This window comes from Chiroxiphia lanceolata, chromosome 6, assembly GCF_009829145.1.
Source record: "Chiroxiphia lanceolata isolate bChiLan1 chromosome 6, bChiLan1.pri, whole genome shotgun sequence".
NCBI lineage: Eukaryota > Metazoa > Chordata > Aves > Passeriformes > Pipridae > Chiroxiphia > Chiroxiphia lanceolata.
The window spans coordinates 15,367,282-15,392,028 of record NC_045642.1 but is presented as its reverse complement, the minus strand read 5'-3'; the positions used below and the strand labels follow the sequence as shown (position 1 = coordinate 15,392,028).

The window sequence follows — 24,747 nt, the reverse complement described above, 5'->3', positions numbered from 1 at the left end:
GGTGCTGATCAGCACTAGTTAAGAAGTCTGGTGAATGGAGACTTCCTTGCATCAGCTTTCACATTCACAGGTACACCTGAAGTCACAAATGAGACTGTTGTCTTCTCAGTTTTCAGTAATGACACCAAGAGCTGGGGAGCTCCTACCTAAAATTACGAGCCACAGCAGAATCTGCAGATCTGTGTCCTCCTGTTGATGGGAACTCCGATACCACTGCGGATGACAGGACCTACCCGAGGATCTGCAGCTGGGTCCCAAGATGATGAGTTCATAAATATAACTACATGTAATTGAGGAGAGGGTCCATTTTTTTTTCATGTTATTATTAATCATACTAGACACTAATTAAGACCCTGGCTTAGAAAATGTTAGAAGTAGATCATTATGTCACAAGATTGAGCTTGAGAAGAAAAACTACAAACCACAGAGGTCATGGTAGACAGATCCTGCAAGGCTATACCCAAGGACAATCCAGGCCTGCTCTGAGCTTTTCCAAAATGCTGGAGTACTTTGATACCCAAATCAGTTTCAGCTCTTATTTAGAAGATATTTTTAAGCCTAGGCTTGGTACAACAACAAACAGAGACGGAATGACAAAACACTGCAAGGTACCTCAAACTGAAAGACACAAAAGGAGAAGGAAGCAAAGGTTTACAGTAGTCATTGGCTCCAATTACAAGCCAGCACCAGTGTAAGATAGGGGGAAAAAAATAATTAAACTAAAGCAGTGGTACAGTTCTGTTCTGCAGCTCTCAGGCAGAACTGCTACCAAAAATTACTGAGCACCCTGGTCCATCCCAATACACATTCACACTTCTGTAGCAAAAACTGTTGAGGCAGAGAGGCCAAGCAGGTACATCTGGAATCAAAAGTTCAAGAAGCCCCAAAACATTAGCATTCACAGCAGCCATGAAGCGTTCCTGCGGGAACACCAGGAAACTATCAGCTGAGAAAAGCACGGGGTGAAAGTCTATGCCAGCACGCTGTCAGTGGGTCACCTGGCAAGCGATTCTGATTTACATCACTGAAAAGTGTTCTTGGAAGAACATCCTGAAACACACCTGGGAACAGAGCAGGGCCTCAAACCCAAGTGTACAAGCAAAGTCCTCCTGCCGCCTTGCATCGCCAGGTCTGCTCACCCCGCAAAGGGCAGGATTTTCCCGTGGAAACTCCACACTGAGCCCGAAGGCTGTAACGCAGCGGGTGATGTGCACCACCGTCACGGACAATGCGCAAATAACCTATTACTAATTAACCAGCAGCGACACGAGGACGGCAGGCTACAACGCTGGGGAGACGGGAGCCGTCCCTATTCTACCTAAGGCAGCTTTTAGCGGGGTAAACAACCGGGGCAGCCTCACGCCCCGACAGGAGCCACGCGGCTGTACCGCAGGGTCTCATCCTACCACATCCCCACCGCTGCGGCCGGGCGGGGCTCAGACCCCCGAGGGGGACAGGCGGGAGAGCCGGCGGAAGCCGAGGCCGCGGGGATCCCACCCCAGGTGAGCGCCACGGCCCCCTCAGCCTCCCCTGCCCTCCCCGGGCGGCACCGGCGGAGCCGCTACGGGACAAAGCCCGAGCTCCGGCCGCACACCTGCCCCGCCGGCCGCCCGCTCCCCGCAGCGCGGCGGGGTAGCCCCGGCGGGGGCAGGTGCGGCAAACCCCCGCCTCCCGCACGGCGGTCTCACCTCGGCCGGCAGCAGCAGTAGCAGCAGCAGGAGGCAGGGCAGGGGCAGCCGCCTCATGGTGGCGGAGAGCGCTCCCCGCTGCGCGCACGGCCGCTCAGCCCGACGCCGCCTCCGCCGGAGACATGGCCGGGCTGCCGCCCCGCACCGCCCGGCGCCCCGGCCCTCCCCCGCGCCCCGCCCGCCGCCGCTCCCTCCAGCGCTGCCCGCCCCAAGGAAAGGCGGGGGGACGGGAGCCGCGGGGGAAGCCGTGCGCGGGGCGGAGTGAGGGGGCGAGCGGGACAGCGGCTGCTGGAGAGCCGGGCCAGTCACCTCCCTTCTCCGCCGCCGCTTCTCGCCTCCTCCCGCCGGCTCCTCGCCCAGGGCTTAAATGGCCGTCTTGCAGCGGGCGGAGGGTCTGCGACTGGCCCTTCCCCGCCTTCACCCCTCCCTCTCTCCCGCCCGGCATCTGACATCTCCCCCCCAGCAGGGCGGGCGAGGAAGTGGTTCCCTCCGAAAGTTTCCCGGCCTCGGTGCGCACCCCCGGAGGGAGCGGAGGCGCGGGGAGCGCCCTGGCCCTCGGACGATGCCCGGGGGGGGCGATCTGCGAGAGGGTCGGCGATAACACGAAGTTAACCCCGGCCCCAGGGGCTGCCCCGGCCGCGCTCCGCACAGGGCCTCCGGCGGGGTAAAGGGCAAATGAGCCCGGCCGAGGGGATCGTGGGTTTGCTGCAGAGAGTGGCTCCGCTTGTTGCACCATCGATCACCCCCAGGCAGTCCCCCCCAAAATGTTCTCTCCCTCTCTAGGCACTGTTTTGGACATGTTTTATCCTTGTCATCAAAAGGGACGTGACATCATCAAATGCAATTAGTTGTATAACCTTAACTTACTTCCCAGGCTTAATACGCTGTTTCACATTTCATTCATCTTGGAGAAAGGAAAAGGAGAGGCAGGGACAGTTTACAGAGCATATCTTTAATTACAGAAACACTGGCAGTCGTCATTTTCTCAAAAGTTTTGAGCTCACATGTTTGTAATTTCCCTGTCTTTTCTGAGCCCTCAAAACATATGCATAGCATTAAGGAAGCAACTATTTCAACAGGAGTTCATGAGAAGACTCAAAAGAATGAGGACATTGGGGTTGTTCAGCCTGGAAAAGAGAAGACTCCAGAGACACCATATTACAGCCTTTCAGTATTTAAAATGGGTTTGTAAGAAAGATGGGAACAGACTTTTTAGCAGGGCCTGTTGTGATGGGACAAGAGGTAATTTTTATAAACTATAAGACAGTCAATTCAGACTAGATATAAGGAAGAAAAGTTTTACAATGAGCATGGTGAATCACTGGAACAGCTTGCCCAGAGCAGCTGTAGATGTCCCACCCCTGGAAACATTAAAGGTCAGGTTGTACGGAGCTCTGAGCATCCCAATGAAGATGTTGCTCCTTATTGCAAGGGAGTTGAACTAGATCACCTTTAAAGGTCCCTTCCAACCCAAACTGTTCTATGGTTCTCTGAAGGCACATAGATACCTTACTGTTTGGGAGGTTGAGACTTATAGCTGGAGTTAAACAGTGTAGGGCACCCCTTCATATCAATAAGATTTGTAGGAAATAATTAATTACTTCAGAAAAGTATTTTTTAAATGCTAGGGAGTATATAAATGAGGAAATAAACACTATACAATAAGAATTAATAAAACTACCTTTTCATCACTTTCCATTAAGTGTAAAGCACCTGAGAATTGTTTTCCAGCTGAAGATTCCTCCTGGTAAGCCACACAGCTGACAGAAGTCTCACCAGCTGCAGTGCTGACATAAACCTATCATTTGGAAATTACAGCTCTGACTCCTAAAAGAAATCCCTTGTAGCTGTTCCGTGTGCCTGGTCAGAGCTCCAATGGGTCTAAGCTGCCAAACTGCAGCTTCTGGCCAGGCTGGGTTCCATTGTCTGGGTTGCATCCTAAGTGCAACCGACTGCCTTCGTGGGTGACAGTGCACAGCTGAACTTGAGCAAGCACACTTGGTCATCCTTGGCTCCGGCCCAGTGAGAACAATGTGGTAGCTTTTTTAATTGCAGGCCTTTTCAGTACAACAACCAGTAACTAATCCAGTTGCCCTTGAAATTCAGTGGGAATCTCTCCACTGATGTAAGCAGTAATGGCAGCCAGCCCTGAAAGAAAAAAATTCAATAAATTTAAAAAACTTGGAAAATGCACTGAGACAGCAAGCAGTAGGATTCTGACCTGTTTAAATTTCTAAGTATCTCCAAACTGATGTTGCCCTCCCTGGGCTCTCAAGTTCACTCATTCTTCTCTTCTTAAGAGGCCACAGAACCCAATTTAGCAGCGAAGGGCATTGTATTTCTATGTTAATTCCTTGCTCCAGAGAGCAGCTGGGCAGCTACATCAGTATTACAGGAAACTAAACTCCTTTCACTACACCGAGTCAGTCTGGATCCGGTATAACTGGTGAGGATTTTCACATACAAGCTACATGGAATCTGTGATTAATTACTTTCTCATTAACACTTGTGGCTGAGTGTATGTCATATGACTGCTTGTTTGTCAAGTACCTGAACCAGGAGACCTATGAAGTTCTGGAACACACTCACATTTCTAGAGCATCCAAAATAGTTGAGGACTGCATTGAATTTGCTTGTAGAGATATCTAAGCAGAGTATTTCTAGGACTGTAGTATAAAATTACTGTGTATCTTTAATGTTAAGCATAACTGGTGCCATCAGTAGGATTTATGCACAGTAGGGTTAACTGGCACACACAGAACATAGAAGGCTTGTTACTGTTTCAGGTACCTCCCTGACTGACTGTTACCAGATCTCAAGGAAAGGACTAACTCCTTTCCAGAGACATTTCTTGGGTGGGAGAAGTGCTTTATCAGGGACTCCGTCTGCACTGAAGGAGTGAGCTGTGAAGATTCATTGACATTTGAATAGACTCAGATATGCTGAAAGTGGCTACAGGAAAGAGAAAAAAATGCCAAGAAACATCAGGCACTAAAAGGTGTAAATATTTTGTAACATAAAATAGAATTGCAATTTCCATTTGATTTCATTGAAGGAAAAAAACTTGGTAGCAATCGAACTTTTTTTCTTTTTTTATTTACAGATTCTGATGAAATGTTTGTGTCCTCCAGACTGTTTAAAATTCTGGGAGGAATGTTCCAAAAAAGCTTTATTGATTTTGAGAGCTCCACGGAGAAAGAATCACACATGTACCTGACTGCTTCCTTGGATCAATGTCTCAGCTCTTTATAGGATGCTCTAGTTCACAGATAGCTGTGCAGACCTCCTGAAAGAGGTGGATCTCAAAGAGCTGTGATTCATGCCGGAATCAGACTTCACATGCTGAAAATGGAAAGAGAAATTAAAAGCCAAATTTTTTTAAGTCTTCCAGGTGTTAATTGTTAAGCAGCAATAACCACCACAACACAAACAATTTCCTAGGAATTAGAGACTCAAGGTTGCCTTTCAGGCCACAGGCTTTTCACAGGTTGTTACTAATCTGCTGGAAGTTCCCTGAATTACAACTGCTATTGCCTTATTGTTTCTATAGCTGAGTTTTGTTTATTCTACAGGCTTTTATTAAAGCTATATATGTGACAGGGTTATAAAACTGGGTAGATGTTGCTCCTGGGCTAAAGCTTCTACTATACTTTCATCTGGAAGTTAATTTTTGCATCTGAGTCATAAAACCTCTTCAAAAGGGTGCATCAGAAGTGTTTCCACATCCTTATAATCAAGTTTTTGAACAAGAGACCTAAGCTTAAAAGTCACCTTGGGCCCCTGCACACAAATGCAGAAAGAACATGCAGGCATATTACTTATGGATGCTCTAGTTTGCACCATAAGGTATTCTACTAATGCTCTGGGCAGAGAAAAAGGAAAGACTGCAAAAATACAGTGACCCAAAGCTGTCCAATTTGGAGCAGTTACCCTGTCTGATAATATTTGTCTTTCACTGAGACTGGCAATAAAATATGATTTAAAAGGAAGGCTATATTTAACTGCATACCTCAGCCAGCCTTGATCACAGTAGTGTGTTCTCATTAGTTATTCCCAGTTTCATTCATCACCTCAATGTGCAGTGTCAGCCAGAAGCACCAAATTGTTGAGCATCATCAGGAGGGGTGTTGAGAGCAATGCAGAGAGCATTGTTTTGCCAGTGCATAAAAACCAGGTGCACCCACATCCTGACTCATGCTTCTCACTGCTCTCAGCATTGCAAGAAGGACATAATACACTGAGGAGAGGTACTGAGAAGGGCAGTACCTCTTATCAAGGGAGCCTTAAAAAGCTGAGGATTTTCAATGAAGAGAGGAGAAGGCTCCCTGGAAATAAGATGAATGAAAAACTTGTTCAGTAAATCCCATTTAACAGTCATAATAAAGTACTTTCTTACATGGCTTGTAAAATACGTAGTCACAGCATGTTTTAAAGGTAAAAAATATTAGCAGTTCCAAAAAGAAGGTAGACAAATTCATGGACAACATGTCCATAAACAGGGAGAAGGCAGAGATGAGTCTATAACTTTTGGATGCTGGGAATGGTACTCAGATAGGAGTCATATTTGCTTGCACTTCCTAAACAGAATCTCCTAATGTCACTGCTGGAGACAGGATACTGGGTTGGATGGATTCATCACTGACTGAGCTAGCAGCACATTCCTTAGCTGCTTACAGCAGCAACATTCAAACCAGTACAAAGTATAAGCATACAGCATATATAAAACAAGTAGACTACCCTTTGGCTTGCTACCTCAGCAACACAGGTAAAATGTAACAGCATAAGTTACTGTTCTGATTTGCAAGGGAGGAAGCACTCTGTGCTATGATTTCAGACTGAGGTCCAGGAAGTGCTGCCTTGAAGTCCTCAGATTCAGTCATTATGGGACCTCTGTGATAGACACAGAATGCCAAATGAACTTCTGTTCTGTCCAGCTTTGCTCAGTGCCCCAAAGGTACGTGGGGCAAAAGTGCTCCTTCTGGTTGACATTGCTCTGGCTCTTCTTTACACCACTTCTCACCATAAAAGAGCCCATCAGGCTTCCATGTAGCACTGAACCCAGAGATGAGTCTTTTGGGAACAACTCACAAAGCAGAACTACAAGCCCCTTTTACATTGCAATAGAGGAATAAGCAGGGAATAAACTAAATTGTGCATGCACACTATGTGTGGCATTGTCGCAGGAACAAATGCAGTTCTAATACTTTTAAATAACCTTGAAATAGAAAGACTGACTAAAGATCTTTACAGTAGAGGGATTCTTTGATTTTAGTTTTGGTTTGTTGGAGTTTTTTTACATATACACAAAAGTAGTAACAAAAGAGAATGTAGGCTGGTACAAATATATTTTTGTTTATATATTAGTTCAAATGGAAGATCACAGCACACAATTCAGTCTCTTTACATGAGCTCATCAGGAACACAAGAAATACAGCACAGTAAATGAGAAATCCTCCTTGAGAGCAGAGCAGTCCATGGGAAAGATGTTACACTCCTGGAAATGTTAGTGGGATGAATGTCTTCATGAGTGCTGAGGACCTTCCTGTGTGTCAATTTGCAGGCTGAAATCAAAGAATTTACAGCAAACACTACACTAACCTCAGCAGCAGCTTTGGTGATAAAGCAGAAAGTGGCTAAATATCACATCTGGGGATGGTCCTACCATCAGAAGTGATGCAGAAAGGTTTCAGATGCTGGGTTTGATTCTAACCTGGTTTCTGCTGGTACAAGCTCTCCACAGCCTGTAGCTGCAGTAGGTACTGGCTAGGGACTGCTGTGTAATATTTTAACTCCTAAACACTATTTCTTTTTTTTTTTCTCACATTCCTCACAGGGAATTAGAGGTGCATTGAGCTGCTGGCAGAGCCATCTTTCAGATGGAGGGTAAAATAGACAGGATATTCAAAGAAAACGTCACTTTTTACAATGAGAGGAAAGTTAACTTGAATTCTGGTTAGGCCAGGTTTGGGATGGTTTTATTTTGAATGAGGGGGAGAAGAAAGACAGTTTTTATGTGCTGATGGCCAGCAAAGAAAACAAACAGAGAACAAGCCTTTTTGTTGGCTTTTTTTTTTTTTTTACACAACTTTCAAAAAGACTTCAAAGTACAGTAACTGAAAATTACTTCTTGGAGGTGGGTAACACTTTCCATCTATGAAGTTCATTCAGTGGCCAGCTTCCTTTGTGTGGGAAGGCATGTGGGTGGGAGGATATCTTTCACATAACAATTGAATGGAAAATATGCATTAAAACCCCACAGACTGCCACACTCCAAAGCACTGAGTCAGCAGTGTCCTGGCAGCTGGGAGGGCCAACCATGTCCTGAGGTGCACTAGACAGAGCATCACCAGCCAGGTCAAGGGAGGTGATTGTCCTGCGCTGCTCTGCACTGGTGTGGCACCACCTCAAGGTCTGTGTGCAGTTTTGGGTGCCACAATATAAGAAAGGTATAAAGCTACCCTTCCAAAGAAGGGCTATGAAGATGGTAAAGGGCTAGAGGGTAAGCCATATGAGGAGTGGCTGAAGTCACGTGGCTTGTTCAGCCTGGAGAAGAGAAGACGGAGGGAAAGACCTCCTACTGGTCCACAGCTTCCTAACAAGAGGAAATAGAGGGGCAGGCACTGATCTCTTCCCTCTGGTCACTCAAGGGAATGGCCTGAAGTTGTGTCAGGGGAGGTTTAGGTTGGATATTAGAAAGAGATTCTTCACCCAGAGGTTGAGCACTGGAACAGGCTCCACAGGGAAGTGATCACAGCACCAAGCCTGACAGAGTTCAAGAAGCATTTGGACAATGCTCTCAGGCACATGGTATGATTTTGGGGGTTCTGTGCAGGGCCAGGAGTTGGACTTCAATGATCTTTGTGGGTCCCTTCCAACTCAGGATATTCTATGATTCTACAGCACCTGACCTCCCTCCGATACAACAGAACATTTTTGTAAGTGACTCAAGTCACCAGCCTTTTAAACAGGTAATCTACATAGAAAGGAATGGACTCTGTTGCAGTAGGAAAGAAGTCATGGTCCTACAGCCTGTCTCAAATGCAAGGTCCTGTGTAATCACTAGGCTTTGCAATCATGGGTTGCAAAGGGTTATTGCACAATAAATATACATCAGAGTTTTACTCAGACTCAAAGAAAGGGCAAGAGGAAAGCCATGCTCAGTATAGGCAGTCCCTGTAGTATTACCAAAGGGAACAGCCATAGCTCAGCTGCCCCATATAGGAGAGAGAGCTCTGAGGTGGCATTTAGAACCAGGAAACAGTGACTGGCAGGACTCTGGGAAATACCAAAAGCTGGCAGCCTGTGTAGCTGGCAGGAACATTTCCCCTTCTCCACCTGCCAATTTTTTTGTTCTTGTCTCCAAGCTCACTAAAGAAATGCATAGATGTTTCTCAACATATCAGTGGAATCACTTTCAATCACTATTTATGTCCCATAAATGATGCCATATAATCCAGATGAAATAACACCAAGCTATTTAAAATTGGTGCTACAAAACATTACCAGAGCTGAGTCTGCTCTCGTGAATGAGTGAAATCACCTGTCTCTTGCAAACTAGCAGGTGTGTGTATGACTGGGGACCTCTGTCAAGGGCATTGGAAAACAGAGTGGCTGGATAGCTTATGCTGTCCAGAAGTCCTATCTACCATGATCTCTTACAACACATCCTACCCCTTTTAAGAACTGAAACCTTAAGAAACTTACCAGAAAAATCATGGTTATGGCACCGCTTGCAAAAATACTGATACTTTAACAGCACCAAGATTTCCACATCAAAAGATTATCCTTCTAGAGTCACAGATGACTGCTGAAATCCCAAAGTGACAGATACTCGTTAAAGAAAGAACAAATTAAAAGGTTAAAAATTAAATGTGTTGAAATTTATGACAAAATGGCTGAGCCACCTTTTCCCTTCTGACATTACAAATTGGGGCAGGTGGGTGCAGTTTGAGTGCTAGGCTTTTATAACGTGTTTTGGTTATTTCCCCCCCCCCCCAAATAAATAATAATGTGGAAAAATGATGAAAAATTGCATCCTTCCAAGTAGGATGCATGTCAACTACATCAGGAAAGGACCATTTATGGATATCCTAGGAGACTAATTAGTATCTATAGGGTCACTTAACTTTTGGTCTATTGCAGAGATTGCCCCTAAAAGTTGTGCTCATTTCACATGTGGTACTGAAGCATGAATTATTTCCATAGCAATCTACATTTGGCAATACTGTAACAAAGTGAGAGAAGCAGTTATTTGAGCAATAAAACTACTGGCTGGAATACAGCTGGCCTGTTTTACATATAACCAGTATTTTCCTGCACAAATACCTGCTTTAAGGTAAACACCTCTTGCTTTTTACAAACGTATGCAAAAAAACTGTCAGGAAGTAAAAAGGCAAAAAGGAAGCAGTGAAACTGAATCCCTGGAGTGTTCATATCCAGCACTGAGAGACCTAGATCAGCAAGATATCCTAAGACTCCTCTTGGTGGATATCATGTCCTTATTTATTGTGCTCAAACCACTGTGGTTGAATTGGGAAGGTTTCAAGCATCTAGGCAGCAACACATAGCAATTGAGCTTAAACAGCAAGATGGCAAGAAGGCTAGGAAGACATCTGCCTGGGAAGAAAACAAAAGCTGACCTAAAAAAATTATCAGTTCACATCCCAGCTAGCATGGCTGAACTCCCTGGCTCTGAATTTGCATCCCTGCACTTGCAACTCTAATACCTGGTGATGTGCTCTGATCTTTGTTCATTTACTTGTCCTGTCTGACTGGAAATAGTGTTTTGGCAACAGCCTGCTATTTACTGTGGCATCGCAGCCCTAAATATCCTTTAAGACCTACTGAGGCTTAGCTGGCCAAATTCTTATGCTGGCCTTTCAACTCTCAATGACAGCTGAGTGCCTAGCTTGCTTACATCCTTTCCAAATATCCCATGTTCTGGTTTTTGATAACATTTTTTGAAATACCTATTTTTAAATCTATCTCCCTTCTATCTACCACTTGAACAGTCAGTGCTGTTGTACAGCCTCCTGATGCTACTTGGAAAAGCTCTTAAGCTAGTGCTCACTAAACTCTAGTAAATGAAATAATAAGCTACACATCAAATGATGAAGCTTTGCTATTGCTGTTCCCCCATGTTCTTCTTGCATGAGAACAGCAATAATACACCAGCATATTGCTCTTAGGATTAATAGTTTCCATGTGCAATGCTTCCACCTGCAATTCCTCAGCTAAACAGCTCTGCAGTACTGTTTTGAACAGTACTTCTGCTCCGCAAGAAAACAAGAGTCTAAACGGCAAGGAAGCTGCATCCACAACTAATAATAAATCCTGTGGAAGGTATAGCACCTTTTAAAAACTGATGGATTAGATTCAATCTAGATTAAAAACTGATGGATTAGTGCTTCAATAGGCACTCACCAGGAAATAGTCCAAGTTAATTTTACATCTGACAGCTTAAAAGGTTGGGTGAATAATCTGTTCTCTTAAAATGGAAAACTTCCATTCTCTGAAAGATCCTGGACTTCTCAAAATTCATCTATACAGATATACGCTGTTGCAACAGCTTTACAGGATATGAAAACAAGCAATCATTCCTTTCTCTACTTGCCCTCCTTACTCATTGCTGCAGAGCAGAATAACTCCAAAGCACACTAGTGCAGGAAGGCAATGGCTCTGTGGACCACGTTCCCTGCCAGAGGTGATGTGGCTTTGCTCTCTCTTTTAGTCCCCGTGAGTCCTGGCTAAGAAGCTGTACCTGTCACCTCTGTTGTTCGTTTAGAGATTAAGCACTTAACTCCTTTCAAGTATATACTATATGTGGTTCTACAGCAGCACAGTTGCTCAAATTAACTGTGTCACTGTAAAAACACTACTTTTTGGCAAGAAATAGCAGTGGCTGGGCAGAATGGAAACAGGAAGAGAATAGGGTGAGGGGGGAAACAGATATCAAGGGCATGGCAGAGAATTACTGCCTTTTTTCTCCATGACATTCATACCTCCAGGTGACACCAAAGCAAGGAAATAGAGATTTTTAAAGCAGCTGATCAGGAATAAAACGAACTGTCTAGAACATGAAATCAGGAGGTGAAAAGCAAGGAAACATTGAAACTATTTTTTTTCTTTTTGAAGGACCATTGCTGCTGCTGTACCATCAGTCTAAGTAGAGGTAGGACTCAGTCTATGGCTGCAAGCACTGCAGAAGAGGCCATAAACATAACGCATGGGTTTTCTGTCAGACTATGCTGTCATCTTCCACAAAGCAGACAGTGCTGAGGCTTTCTTCTAGGACTAAGCTCTTCATTCCCAGTAACTGGCTTCTTTGTGCTAATGCACTCTAAGAGCGACATTCAATGACAAATACTGGGAAAAAAAATCATTGTCGTGAGAGTACTTGCCATGCCCATTACCACAATGATTTGACCAGCTTTGGCTGGGTCCCAGGCAAGTAGTTGTCTTTTCATTTCATAGCAGTATGTCCTTTTAAAAGATTTCTAATCCCTGCAGTTCAGGAAAGCAGGAGATAATGGAGGATGTGCTTATGCTTCTTAGTGATTATCAGAGGGAATCATAATGGAGCATTTGCACAATTAATTCATTTCCTATATCCAGCATACTAAATTAATCTAGGGAATAAAACTGATTAAGTTTCTCTTCTAGGAAGCATATTCTTTCTGCACCAGAACTTGATCTTGCATTTACTATTTATATATGATTTGGTGAGATAAATACGATCCAATTTAAATGACTGGTTGCAGCATCAATCTTACCTAGTCTGCAAGCCAGCTCTGATTCTACAGGAAGGATGTATCTCCAGTATGGAATAATTCTTTGTCTAAAGGTAGAAGATTCAAAATTAAAGTTAAAACCATGAATATGTTGATCTGAGTAATCAAGAGATTCTGATTAACTATCAAAACTTCTGTTTGCTGCTGTCCTTCTCAAGAGGTCCTCAGGCTTTGGCTTGTCCAGGTCTCAAGACACAGGAGGATTAATCTTGATTGCTGTCTGCATGCTCATTAAAATTTTTGGTTTCCTAAACAAGCCTTATAGTTAAGAGAAATAATTTGGATTTTTCTTTAGAGGATTTAAGATTCGGTGCAGTAATTCCTCCCGTTCTTGTATGAACTTACTTTTCTGGTGTGTGAACTCACCTTTCTCACCTCGCTGGACCTTGGGGCACTGTATGGGCTGAGGTTAATGCATGCATAGGCAGAAGAAAAGTAATAGCTATAGCAGAAAAACAGAAGAGGTGAGAAATTTATTTAGCAGGTTCAGTGGTGGTGCTATTCCTTTCTAGAGGGTAGTTGCCAAGTAGACTGTGTATTTTCTCTCCCCTCGTTCCTCAGCTCTCCTTTTCTGGACACAGAAGACTGCAGTACATGTCCTATTACTTCTATAACTCGTTTATCCACAAATGTGGGTCATATTCCTTCTTTGTATCCCACCAGCTACAGAACTTGCTTTAGTCATGTGAGCTTTACTGCCTCATCTAGGCTGTGGCAGCATAAACTGGAAGAGAGCTGTTAGTCAACAGACAACCTTGCTCTCAGGATGTCCTGCCAATCCCCATTCCCTCCTCAGATGACATCAGGTAGGCACCTGAGAGACACCTATTGACTAGTAAACCCAGTAAGGAAGCATTTGTATCAAAAGCAGGAAAGAGTCCAAGCTTTTATTTAAAATAAAATATGATTGGATCCTGGAAACATGATCCAAAACCTCCCCAAAGGATCATCACCCAGAAGGTGGGAGGGGTGGGGCAAAAAGGGCAAAGAAGGTGGGAGGGGTGGGGCAAAAAGGGCAAAGAACACATGATTTACACGTTCATTTCATGGTCTCTGAACACCTGGCAGAGCCAGAATGAAAGTCTGGGGTATGAGGAGCTTTTGACACTTTAGAGGTCACAAACTTTCAGTCCTTTGTCATCTTTAACTTGGATTGCAAATCGACATTCAAGATGCAGAAGGTAAAGACGGAACTCTTTGAATTCCTATGTTCCTGTTAAAACTGTTCAGTGCCCAAAACTCTGACCCTAAAGGCCTGCCTTGGCTAGACAGTGCTGTTTGGACAAGGAAAGTCTGCCCAGGTGCTTTTAATTACCAGGAAAGTAGTTTTCCAGAAATAGCTTACTGGCTGTTTGCCAGATCTATTTCTTCCGACAGGAAAAGCGAAATGTAAACATCCAGCACTTCATAACAGACCACAGAAATCTCTCTCCAACTGAAGCAGGACTCTGGAAAGATTGTGCTAGCCTCTTGTCTCCTTTACAAAACCCTGGGCTACCCCCTAAGCAGAATTATCCCACACAGCTTAGGAGACTGCTGCTGGGAGATTCTGAGAGCGCCCTCACACTGCAGGAGACATTGCAGTGCTGAAAAATCCCCTGGCTTAATACAGAAAAGCTGCTTGTGAGAGCAGATCAAACAGGGAGCTACTGCCATGCAAACACTTAACAAGGCCTTTGGGTACTGCCAAAAGAGACCAGTTCCACCTAGTTGCCTACAAGTGGCAAAACTGGGCCCACCTGGGACTGACTGAGAAGGAAGGCTGGTGGATATATAAATGTCTTCTCTCATTTAGCCCCTTCTTCAGCATTTATTTCTTCTTGGCTACTGTCAGATTTTCCTGAACTTCAGAGCTACTCCTCAGTTACATGGCAACGTGCTTACTAGTGATACAAGTATAGAGGTATCTCATATGTTGTAACATCTCTAAAGGCAACTCTTTAGGAAGCATTTCACCTTCCCTTTCCTTAATCTGTGCCTGGGCATGTCTTACAGGAGGCAAAACCCTGGGAAAAGTATCTCCTCATAACTCTAAGCATGACACACATGGGGAGGCAAGAAAGCTTGTTTTCTGGGTTCTACCACAATACTCTGGCAGGAAGAAAATGAGACAGAGAATGTTACAGTGAATATATAGAGCTTCACTCTTTGCAGCAACTGCCAGGCAGCTCATGGCTCCAATTCTCACTTTGCATTCTTGTTCCCTGCCAGCATGGCATCTGTGCTCAGTCTTTCAGCATTGAAAGTTCCCTATTTCTGGAACCTGTAGCCAACTCCATGACAGGAGATATGTTCTTATTAATGCTTTAGTTTCTAGTCTGGCAGTTTTTGGAGGACATCCAGAGGACATGTTAAAGAGCTGTAGGTTGAAATAAGGAAATTTTGATTGGTTTGATTACTCAGATATTACTCTTAATTCCAGTGATGCTTGGGGATTCCCAGGAGCAAGGTTTCTTTGCTGGTAAGCGCTATACAAATATGTAGGATAACATTTGCAATAAAGAGGTGATGGATAGAATAGGAGACACAGGTAAGGGGAGTTTTCTAGAGATGGCACCGTAAGCGATTAAGTAGCTTGCCCAAGGTTGCAGAAGGAGATTGTGTGAGAGCCAGAAACTGAGACTATGTCTGCTGAGTCATACAACACGAGTTTACTCATCTGAATTTTTTCTCATTGCCTAAATACCAAGGGGCTCAGCTGTGATATAATACACACAAGTTGCTTCAATGGAACTGAACTCAGTAAACAGAGAGTGGTTTCATTAGCCTAAAGAAAAAAAGACCTTTATCTTACAGAGGGTGAAAAATAAACTACTTATTTGCAAGGAAGGCAGTGGCCTAGTCTTCTGGGTTGCTGCTGGGTAGTGTCACTATTGTGCTTGGTTCATACAGGGAGATGACTCACTAGTGCTGACACTGTGATGCTGCTGTTGGTCTTTCTTGCACATCTGACTTCCTTGCTTTGGGCAATTTTTACAACTGTACTCATCCTCCACAGTTCTTCAGCCCGTTCAAAGTCTCCATAGCCAAACTCAGGTCTGGAGGGAGGGATGTGAAAATAGTGCTATCTGCTACATGTACAGGTAGATGCCAAGGGAGGCTTCCAGCGAAATGAAATCCTTGCAATTTACGATAAAGAGGATGGAAGAGGGCATCAGGAGGAAATTGCAATGCAGAGCACTGCAGATTGCATTGTGAATTTCTCCTCTGGAGACCAGTTGTGAAGAAAACCAAAGGGATCATCCTGCTTCCTCTTCACAAGAGGTCAGCCAAGGCAGAGAGTTGGAGTCAGCCCCAGACAGCTGAAATTAGCAAGAATTAGCAAAAAATCCAGTGTCCATAAGTAACCTTTATAAAACTTAAGAACCTTATGTTGCACCAAATAATGCAAAGGAGAGCTGCTCAGGAGGACTGTGGAAACATCAGCCCAGTCCCAATACACAGTCCTGCACATCTACCCACAAGGCAAACAAACAGCTAATTTAGTCACTAAAGAGATCTGATGCTTTCTGGGGAGACTCTTGGAACTGAAGAGGTGGTATGACACAGGATGGTAAAGAAAGAATCAAAGCTGGAGCAGAGGGTCCCACTGTGTAGGAAAAAAGCTCCAGTTGGCCAGTATTTGACTGTTTGCACTTTGTCCTCTGATCTATCAGAGTTCTCTCAGCTCTGTAACTTGCAACATTTAAGCAGTTCATTGAAGGCAGCGGGGCTGCATCTGGGCTTGGAGCATAACACAAACTGAACGCACTACTACACTGCTGTCTCGAGGTGCTTCCCAAAAATGCAAGAATGAGCCTCTCTGGCTGGATATTTGCCTACACTAGATTTTTGCTAAACATTTCACACCAGTCCCTATCAGCTCTGATGGGGACATAGCAACAATGTGGACTCTTGAGCAATGCTGACTTTGAATTTACATATTAAAGGTCTGAGTCCATAAGGAAAGATTTTTAGAAGGCCAAAATGCATTAGGAGCCTAGCTAGCATTGATTTGCACATTCTAGAAAGAAAACCTGTACCTCAGAAACATATATATGGATTTATATATGTTTCTAGAAAAATAATTTGACTTTCAATTTAGCATCTGTTCTCACCTCCAATGAGACTTGCCTATGTCCAGAACTTACGAAAAAGCAATATATTCCTCTGTAGGAGGCCAATCCTAAACATTTATTAACATAACTTGATATTCACATTTGTAAAATGTTGACCTTCTTCTAAAATATTGTTTTGCTAACTGATTTTTCTCATTATCTAAAAGTTGTTCATGCAGTGCTGTAGAACTACACCAATAGGTTGGGTGTGTAAATCAAGACTATGTTAAAACAAACTTAAAAAAAATTCCTGAAAATTCGTGTCTGTTTGGGTGGTTCCCACAATTTGTCTTTTAATAAAATGGCCTCTTGCCTGGGGAAAAATGTAGATGCACTTAGTTTTTGAATATTGTCCAATGAAAATTTCTGAAGGTTACTTTTTTCCATTTGAGAACAGAAACGTCCTCTCCATGCTCCCCTGCCCGCAGCTGTTAAAAGATATGTAAAAGCACAGAAAAGAGCCCAACCCAAAACAGTAGTTATTAAACTTCCCCCTTCCTCTTATTTTGCAATAACAGTTCAGAAACATGCACAGTTAACTTTTCATCATGAAAACTATTCTCATCTAAGTTGCTAATACACCCATATAACTGATAAGCTAAGAATATTTCCTGATGCTTTTTTTTTTATTATTTCCATTTAGTATTTATTTCCATGACAAGTATTAGTGTATTCTCTACCCATTTTGAAATTCATATCCAAAGACACATTGCCTGTAGAAATGCAGACTTCAGGAGGCTTTTTTTCTTCTCTTTTTTTTTTTTTCTTTCTATCTAATGCTTTTGCTGATTATGGAAAATTGTTCTAGACTGATCACTCAGAGCGTTCTGAAAGAACTTTTACTAGTAACAAGCAAGGCTAATAGGCCAAGGCAGCATATAAACAAGAAGTTTCTTCTTTTAACATCAGGGTCCCTGAACACAGGGATCTATTGATCTTCTAAACTGTAAGGCAGATCACTCAGCTTTCTCTGCGCTGCCTATAAAGGCTGCTCTAACTTCCCACCAGGAAAATGATGTCAGACTGACTTCATAAAGCACCCTAAAAGTGGTTTGAGCTCTTATGAAAACTGGAAATTACATATCTATTCTTAATACTCTTATAAATATTACTAATATTGTCTGATTAATAGGCTGTTAAGAAAATTCTGTGTTATCTTCCTCTATGAGCTTTTACTGCAGTAACATTATGCAGATCCTTACTACATAAGCACACTTTGGTAGTGGCAGGAAGAGGATTTTAAGCCCCTGAGCACAGACACTCACACCACTTGTCACAGGACCCCAGAGGATCTCTGTGAGTGGGAGTTCTGTTTCTGCCCAAGGGGCAACTCGGCTGCTCTTCAGTCTCACAAGCATTGCTGGTGTTGGCCTTGCTTGAGTATACTGTCCCACCAGTGGACAGTATTTAAACATGAAGCCAGGCAGGCTTGCTATCCCAGGCATCATTGTGTGCCACCTGAGGGCTGTGTTGCTTGGGATTTAGGAAGATTGGTAGGACTGGCCACACTGGAACTCAACCAGGCAAATAAGTGACAGCTCTGCTACAGTGGCAGGTGTTTGTGTTCTGCAGGAAGTGAGGCCTGAGAGATGATATCTAACCTCCTGTTAGCCTGATATCCTAGAAATGACAATGGCCAATAGCAGCACCCTAGGGAATAAAAGAAGAGAAGAACAGCATGTTAAGCATGTAGTAATGGTTTCCCAGGGTCTTTCCACCAGGTTTTCTGCAGCATCCAATCTGCAGCTCAGAGTTCTAGGATGTAAAAATATAGTCATTTGTATCATATCTACATGGTTAGACCCTGACATTGATACTTTTTGTGACAAAGAACACAATTCACCAAGAATCAAAATATAGATGTTTCTTTCTTCAAAAGTTAGTTCAGACTCACAAATACCAGAATCATTTGATGAAAGCCTGGAGAACTTTAGGGAAACAGAAACTAAAAAGCAAGAGAGAGGGAACTTCTCAGCCTGCCCTGACCTCATATTCCCTTGTCTGCACCCCACCCATTTGACACTGTTGAGCTGAAATTGGATCAGTAATATGATAAACTGCAAACTAGGTGAGGTTATGCCAGTAGTACAGTCAATCATCCTGTCTTAGCTAAACCATTTTCAGAGGAGAAAGAGGAAGGACTAGGAAGACCTTTGTAAAGTGCGCAAGTATATCAGTGCTTTTATAGTCCCGTTACTGGAAGCCCTACACATGTTTCAGTTGATAAGGCAATCAAAAGGCTTTCATTCTCATCTGAATAAGAACATTTAATCTTTACAACATAAAGTCCCATGTGCTAAATTAAATTTCCTGCCAGCTCAGCAAACAGTTTTGCCACTTTGAACTGCATTGTGCATGCTTTCCTTTCATCACAGGATGCGTTCTGTCTCGGCATCAACAGCCAAGAGGGGAAAGACCAGTCTGCTCCAGCACAAGCATCAATATGATGTGGGATTCAGAACCACCATCAACCAGCAGGCAACTGAGGTGGGATGCAAATGACCAAGCAAAGGTACCTGCAGTGGGGGTAGCTATGTCTGAATAGTCACTGCAGATTCCTTCAACTGTCCACAGAGATAAAAGGCTACTTGGTTGGTACAGTGCAGTTCATCTGACACAAGCAGCTGGGCAGACACCATCCTAAAAGCGCCTCTTTCTCTGTATTGGTGTTTAAGGATATGTGGAGAACTAGCTCAGGTGTAGACAGCCACATTGCAAATCTCTGTGATCAGGAAGGAAGAATCTGACTTTCAGTTCCCCCACAGTTCTAGCTAATAGAATTCTTTGCCACAGTAGGTTTGGGGAGGCTTCTCTGTTTCCCCTGCTGCAGCTCACTGGTCTACGAGTGTTTCAAAATGCTTCATGCTTATTGGCTAAATTTTGCATATTCATTCAAGAGCCATATAAAAACCTAAAGCAGAGGAAGCTGGTCGTGTTTTTTCTTTCAAGCAAAGAGAGAGAAGAAGGGGAGAAGCTGATCGCACTATTGAAAAAGCAGAGGTGTTTTTTTCATGTCATATATTGTCAACAAATTTAAAACATTACATCTCGGTAAAGTTCACCAAATATTTGTGCTGATTTTGTAACAAAGTTTTAACTGGTTTGATTATTTGTTAAACTTTCCTTATTTACATTTTTACTACACAGGAGGGGTTGACAGTTGTGATTTAAGAAGATCTTAAACAAACAGAAGTTCTATGGATGCTACAGTACAAAGCAAAAGGAAGACTAGGGGAGCAATACACAGTGAAAAAAATTTGTTTGGGAACAGAAATTCAGTTGCCTTTGGTTAGGTCTATTCACAGCTTAGTTCCTTCCCATCTTTTCTTGCATCATTTGGAGTTCATATCATTTCAGAGATTTGCTGACACAGATTCAAAAGTACACAGATTTTGGCTATTAAAATCAAACTCAAAAATATACTTTTCTTTGTTATACCAGAGAAACATCACAGGAAGATGAGTTTGACCTATAAACCTCAATTCCTCTGTATACCAAACTCTAGCCTTACTTGATCAGAATAACTGAACATGCCTGAAGAAGAAAAGCTTAATTTGCTATAAGAAGGAATTAAATGTGTATAAACAGACACTAGGTTTTGGCAGGCTATCCTCTTTCCTAATCCTCAGTATTTCCCCAATTACTATACAGCCCAATCATTCTACATAAGTTGTTTTTATTAACACTATAAGAGGCCATCTGTCTGCAAATACCCAGTCAAATAATAGAAACCAACATGAAAATAATCAAATTCAGCTACTGACAGATCTAAAAGATTTGTGTGCAGAATAAATATTTACTTTTTAGGCACTTCAATATCATTCTGGGAGTTTTCCAAGCATTTATCATTTCAGGGTGGCAGGGTAACAATTGTTTCTCCACCCATTTCAAGAATTTTTACTTTCAATCACCAAAAATGATGTAACATGAGGCCTTTCCAATATGCATCACGTTATCACACCCCCAAAATACTAAGCATGCTGTGAGTGTTACAAGCTTATAGAAAACAAAAAGGCACATTTTGATCACAAAAATTTTGTCTCTCTTAGAAGTGTCTTGTCTAAAAGGTCAGAGTTCCTCTACAAAACTATGGCTGCAAAAATGGGCAGGTCCTCTGGATGGGTTCCCTAAATCAGTTTAGATGGATTTAGTTTAGTAATCTAAACTAAAATACTTGGATTAACTGAACAGTTTCTGTTGAGAACTATTTTGGATTTGGTTTTAAACACACTGATTTGCATAGAAGCTTCCTTTAGTAGTTTCAGTTTGAAATCAGCATTGTTTGCCATAATCAATATTCCTATAGAAAACAAGGAAGAAGAGGCAGAAAAATGGGGACGCTGCATAGAATAACCCTCTGGCCAGTGCCAGAAAATATAGCAACTTTTATCCTACGAGTCACAACAACCACGTGCAGTGCTACAGGGGGAAGAGTGTCTGGAAAGCTGGCCAGTGGAAAAGGACCTGAGGGCGTTGGTGGACAGCGGCTGAACATGAGCCAGCAGTGTGTCCAGCTGGCCAAGAGGGCCAGTGGCATCCTGGCTTGGATCAGAAACTGTGTGACCAGCAGCAGGGCTAGGGCAGTGATTGCCCCCCTGTACTCGGCACTGGTGAGGCCACACCGTGAACGCTGTGTCCAGTTTCAGGCCCCTCGCTGCAAGAAAGACATTGAGGTGCTGGAACATGTCCAGAGAAGGGCAACAGAGCTGGTGATGGGCCTGGAGCACAAGTCCTATAAGGAGCAGCTGAGGGAGCTGGATCGTTTAGCCTGGAGCAAAGGAGACTCAGGGGAGACCTTATCACTCTCCACAACTTCCTGAAAGGAGGCTGTAGCCAGGTGGGGGTCAGTTACTTCTCCCAGGTAACAAGTGTTCAAAAAACATGTGGATGTGGCACTTAGGGACATGATTTAGTAGTGAACACAGTGGTGCTGGATTAATAGTTGAACTTCATGATATTAGAGGTCTTTTGCAATTGACAACTCTATGATATTATGCCATTATTCTCTTCTATCCAACGTTTTCATGGGGACAGAAAAGATTGAAAGGATTAACTAGGAGTTGCAATAGATCTTTGAGCAATGAACGTAACAAAATGCATGCCAGTGTGGAAGAGAGTGGTTTCCCTTCCTGTTCAACAGTCTAAGAAATGATGATGATCCAATGTTTTGTCCTATTTTTCAGCTACCCCTCGTGTTTCACCACTGCTCAAGCAGATGCCTAAGAGAGAGGAATACCCACTTACCCTGTGAAAGAAACAGCTGGTAGTCACAGTGCCTCCTCCCAGGGAAGGCTGTTGCTGCATTGCACAAAAACAGCTGTAGAGCTGTGCACTTCCCACTTTGCCACATGTAGGCTGGAGCTCCCAGCCTGTTCGTAGAGCAGTTACTTGTGTTTGGCCCTGATGCTGGAAGGTAAACATCCAGAAATGTTGTAAGCACATATGATTGCTCTGTTTCCTTGATTTTCACCAACTTGCCTCAAAACTGAATATGCCTCAGTGGCCATAATGATTCTAACCTGTAATTGTAGGTTTAAATAAAATGTCAAAATAAATTAAAAGCAGCTGATCACAATGAAAAACAATTTAATATGATGAAGAAAGGCCTGAAGTCCCTTTATGGAAATGGACTAGATTGCCTCTTGAATGATTATCTCTGCTTGAACACAGAGATGCTTTAAATAAAAACCTGTCTTTTCTTAGAAAACCCTGCCTTAAAAATATATTTCTGGTTCTTAAGAAGATAAAATATACAGGAGGAATATCTTTTCATAACTATCTTACACTGTAGATTTATGATATACTGAGAACAATGACCACGGTAACTAAAAAGATACACACACAACAGGTTTGTATAAAAAAATTACATAAATGTTTGCAGCATGGTCTGAAGTACTATCATTACTGCTTAGGGAACTAAAACTTTTCACCAGGGATCACTACAACTGCCAAAAAATCAGCTATTATGTAATAGTTGAAAAAAAGACAGAGAAAGAGGGAGAGGGAAAAAAACCCACTCTGCATCTCCTCATGGTCCCTGGAGTATCTGTCCAGACCAGATGTTAGGAGGGAAGGATGTGCTTGTACAGCCTGCTGCACAACAAATGACAGAAGGATTATGCTTCTTACAATAGGGTAAGTAAAGAGGTGTCAGAAATGCTGCGGAACTCATGCTCATGGAAGGCAACGGGGAGGAAGAAACTTCTGTGCTTAGCTGTAGGTCTCACCTTCAAAAGATAAGGGACTGGTATCCTGGCTGTGATGTTCGGTAAATCAACTCCTCTCTTTTTGTGCCTAGCTTAAGCCAAATTGCAATTTTAACTCATTCGGAGTCATGTTAAAAATTGACTCATTAATTTTAAAATCAAATAGTTGTATTAATAGAAATTAGTTATTATATGTTGCTATACAATAATGCAGTTGTTATAAATTATATTTGTATCTGCTTTGCAGATGAAAAAAAGTGGAAAACAGTTCTTCAACTACAAAACCTACACTAATAAAACATATTCCACTTCCTGCTTAAGCTATACTGTTCTAAGGCACTTACCACCCACGTAGCTCAGCAGAGTGAACTTCAGAGCACAGAGAGGGACGAGCAATAAAAAAAGCTCTTCAGCTGTTAAAGCCACACACCATTTCACTGGGCCTGAAAAAAGGATGGACAAGTAGCAGGAGAGTTAATGTCAGGAAATAATAATAACACTAATACTTCACTAATTACTCTTTTCCTCTGCACTCGATCAAAACTGAGATTAGGACTGCAGCTAACCAAAAAATAAACCCCAAAAATTTATGTTAAGAATAAGAGGATGCATCTGTTTCCTGCTTTAGCCAGATCTGCTCACCCTCGCCATCAGAATAGCTGCACCGAGACGCGAAGTTCTGAAGATTAAAGCGGAGGGTCACTATTTTTACTCAGAAGAGCTCAAGAAAATACGTAAGAGTAGTTCATTATGTCATCTCTGCCTGTGACAATGCAGAAGTACTGCCAAATGGGGAAACTTCTAATTGTGAAAAGCTCATCTGAGTGAATGCAAGTAAGAGATTAAGGAAATATCTGTCCCAAAAGAGTTCTTTACTCCATTTATGGAAGTCAAAAAGGCAAGCTTACCATGGATTTAACTAAGCACAGCATTGACATTCGGCTTTAGCAGGACTTTGCCAGTACGTCCAATGTGTCTCTGTTCCCACAGTGAAAAGTCTTTTCTGTATTTTAGAGCTGAAAAAGAGATATTTTGAAAAGGGACTCCTGCATTTAATTTTTCTTTCACATATCTCCAGTTTTGGCCCAGTGGCAAGATTTCTTAAAAGGTGAAAATTGCTACAAAAATTATCAGAGCGGGAATACCTAGTCACACTGACAACTTACAACCATCTGTTACTGGTTACTCATGAGTGGCTGGAGTCCCCTTTGTGCTAAACACTGCATATATGGATAGAAAATGAGAAAGTGCCTGCCCCAAATAGCTCAGAACAGACAGAGCTAAGATTTGCCCAAGACTGCAAGATGTACACAGTAGAATTGGGAAATGAGCCCAGGTTCTCTCATTTCAAATTCAGTTCCAATTCATCTTTCTATCTGAAATAGATTAGAAACTGTCCTATGTCTATAAGGAAAAAACATCTGTATCACTGACAAATATGCACAGGGTTTTAGTATTCTATGGCTAAACACAGGAGGATGTACAGATGCTGTGAACAAAAAGATTGAATTATTATTTAAGCTGAATGAAGGTGGAGGCTCTGATACTGCCTGCACTGTTCCAAGTGATAGCAGCAGAAGTAATCACTTTGTTTCAAACAGACTTGTCTCCCTGTGAAGTCTCTTGTCCTAGAAGAAATAACAGTGTGGATTTTACCATCCTATTTTTCCCTTCCCTAGTATACACCCCAACTTTCTATCATTCTAGCAACTTTCTATCTTTGAGATGCCTGAACCAGATTTCTACAAATCTGAGATTTACAGAAGAAAAATACCTTTGGAACCCTTTTTAGTTGGCTTGTTTGGGTTTTGGTGGGGTTTTTTGTCCAATATCTCAGGATCTGGTTAGGCAGTGGGATGATCTGAGTAGGGTGGAAGAAAGGCAGAAAAGATCCCTGCTCAAACAAACAGCCCGTTCTTGCTCCTCACTGGTCCCTTGCCCAAAAGACCTGCTAATATCACAGAAT

General features: G+C 42.8%; 1 protein-coding gene and 2 long non-coding RNA genes across 9 annotated transcripts in view; 1 reads left to right on the top strand and 2 right to left on the bottom strand.

Moving 5' to 3' along the window:
- PTPRJ (protein tyrosine phosphatase receptor type J) overlaps positions 1-1,782 on the bottom strand; it is a 75,002-nt gene extending 73,220 nt beyond the window's left edge. For 4 of the 7 annotated variants that reach the window (XM_032691238.1, XM_032691239.1, XM_032691242.1 and 1 more), the window contains exon 1: positions 1,689-1,782. In XM_032691238.1, the coding sequence (XP_032547129.1) occupies positions 1,689-1,745 (57 nt within the window). In that variant the 5' untranslated portion in view covers positions 1,746-1,782. The remainder of the gene's footprint in view (positions 1-1,688) is intronic. The other 3 variants (XM_032691237.1, XM_032691241.1, XM_032691244.1) reach the window with 1 other exon arrangement.
- Positions 1,272-5,076, top strand: LOC116788411. Its single transcript, XR_004357626.1, has 2 exons — positions 1,272-1,502; positions 4,792-5,076. It is a non-coding gene; the product is annotated as an uncharacterized LOC116788411 (long non-coding RNA).
- Positions 4,845-23,178, bottom strand: LOC116788412. Its single transcript, XR_004357627.1, has 3 exons — positions 23,126-23,178; positions 9,393-9,495; positions 4,845-5,030 (listed from the first exon to the last, which is right to left on the bottom strand). It is a non-coding gene; the product is annotated as an uncharacterized LOC116788412 (long non-coding RNA).
- Between the last annotated feature and the right edge of the window lie 1,569 nt (positions 23,179-24,747).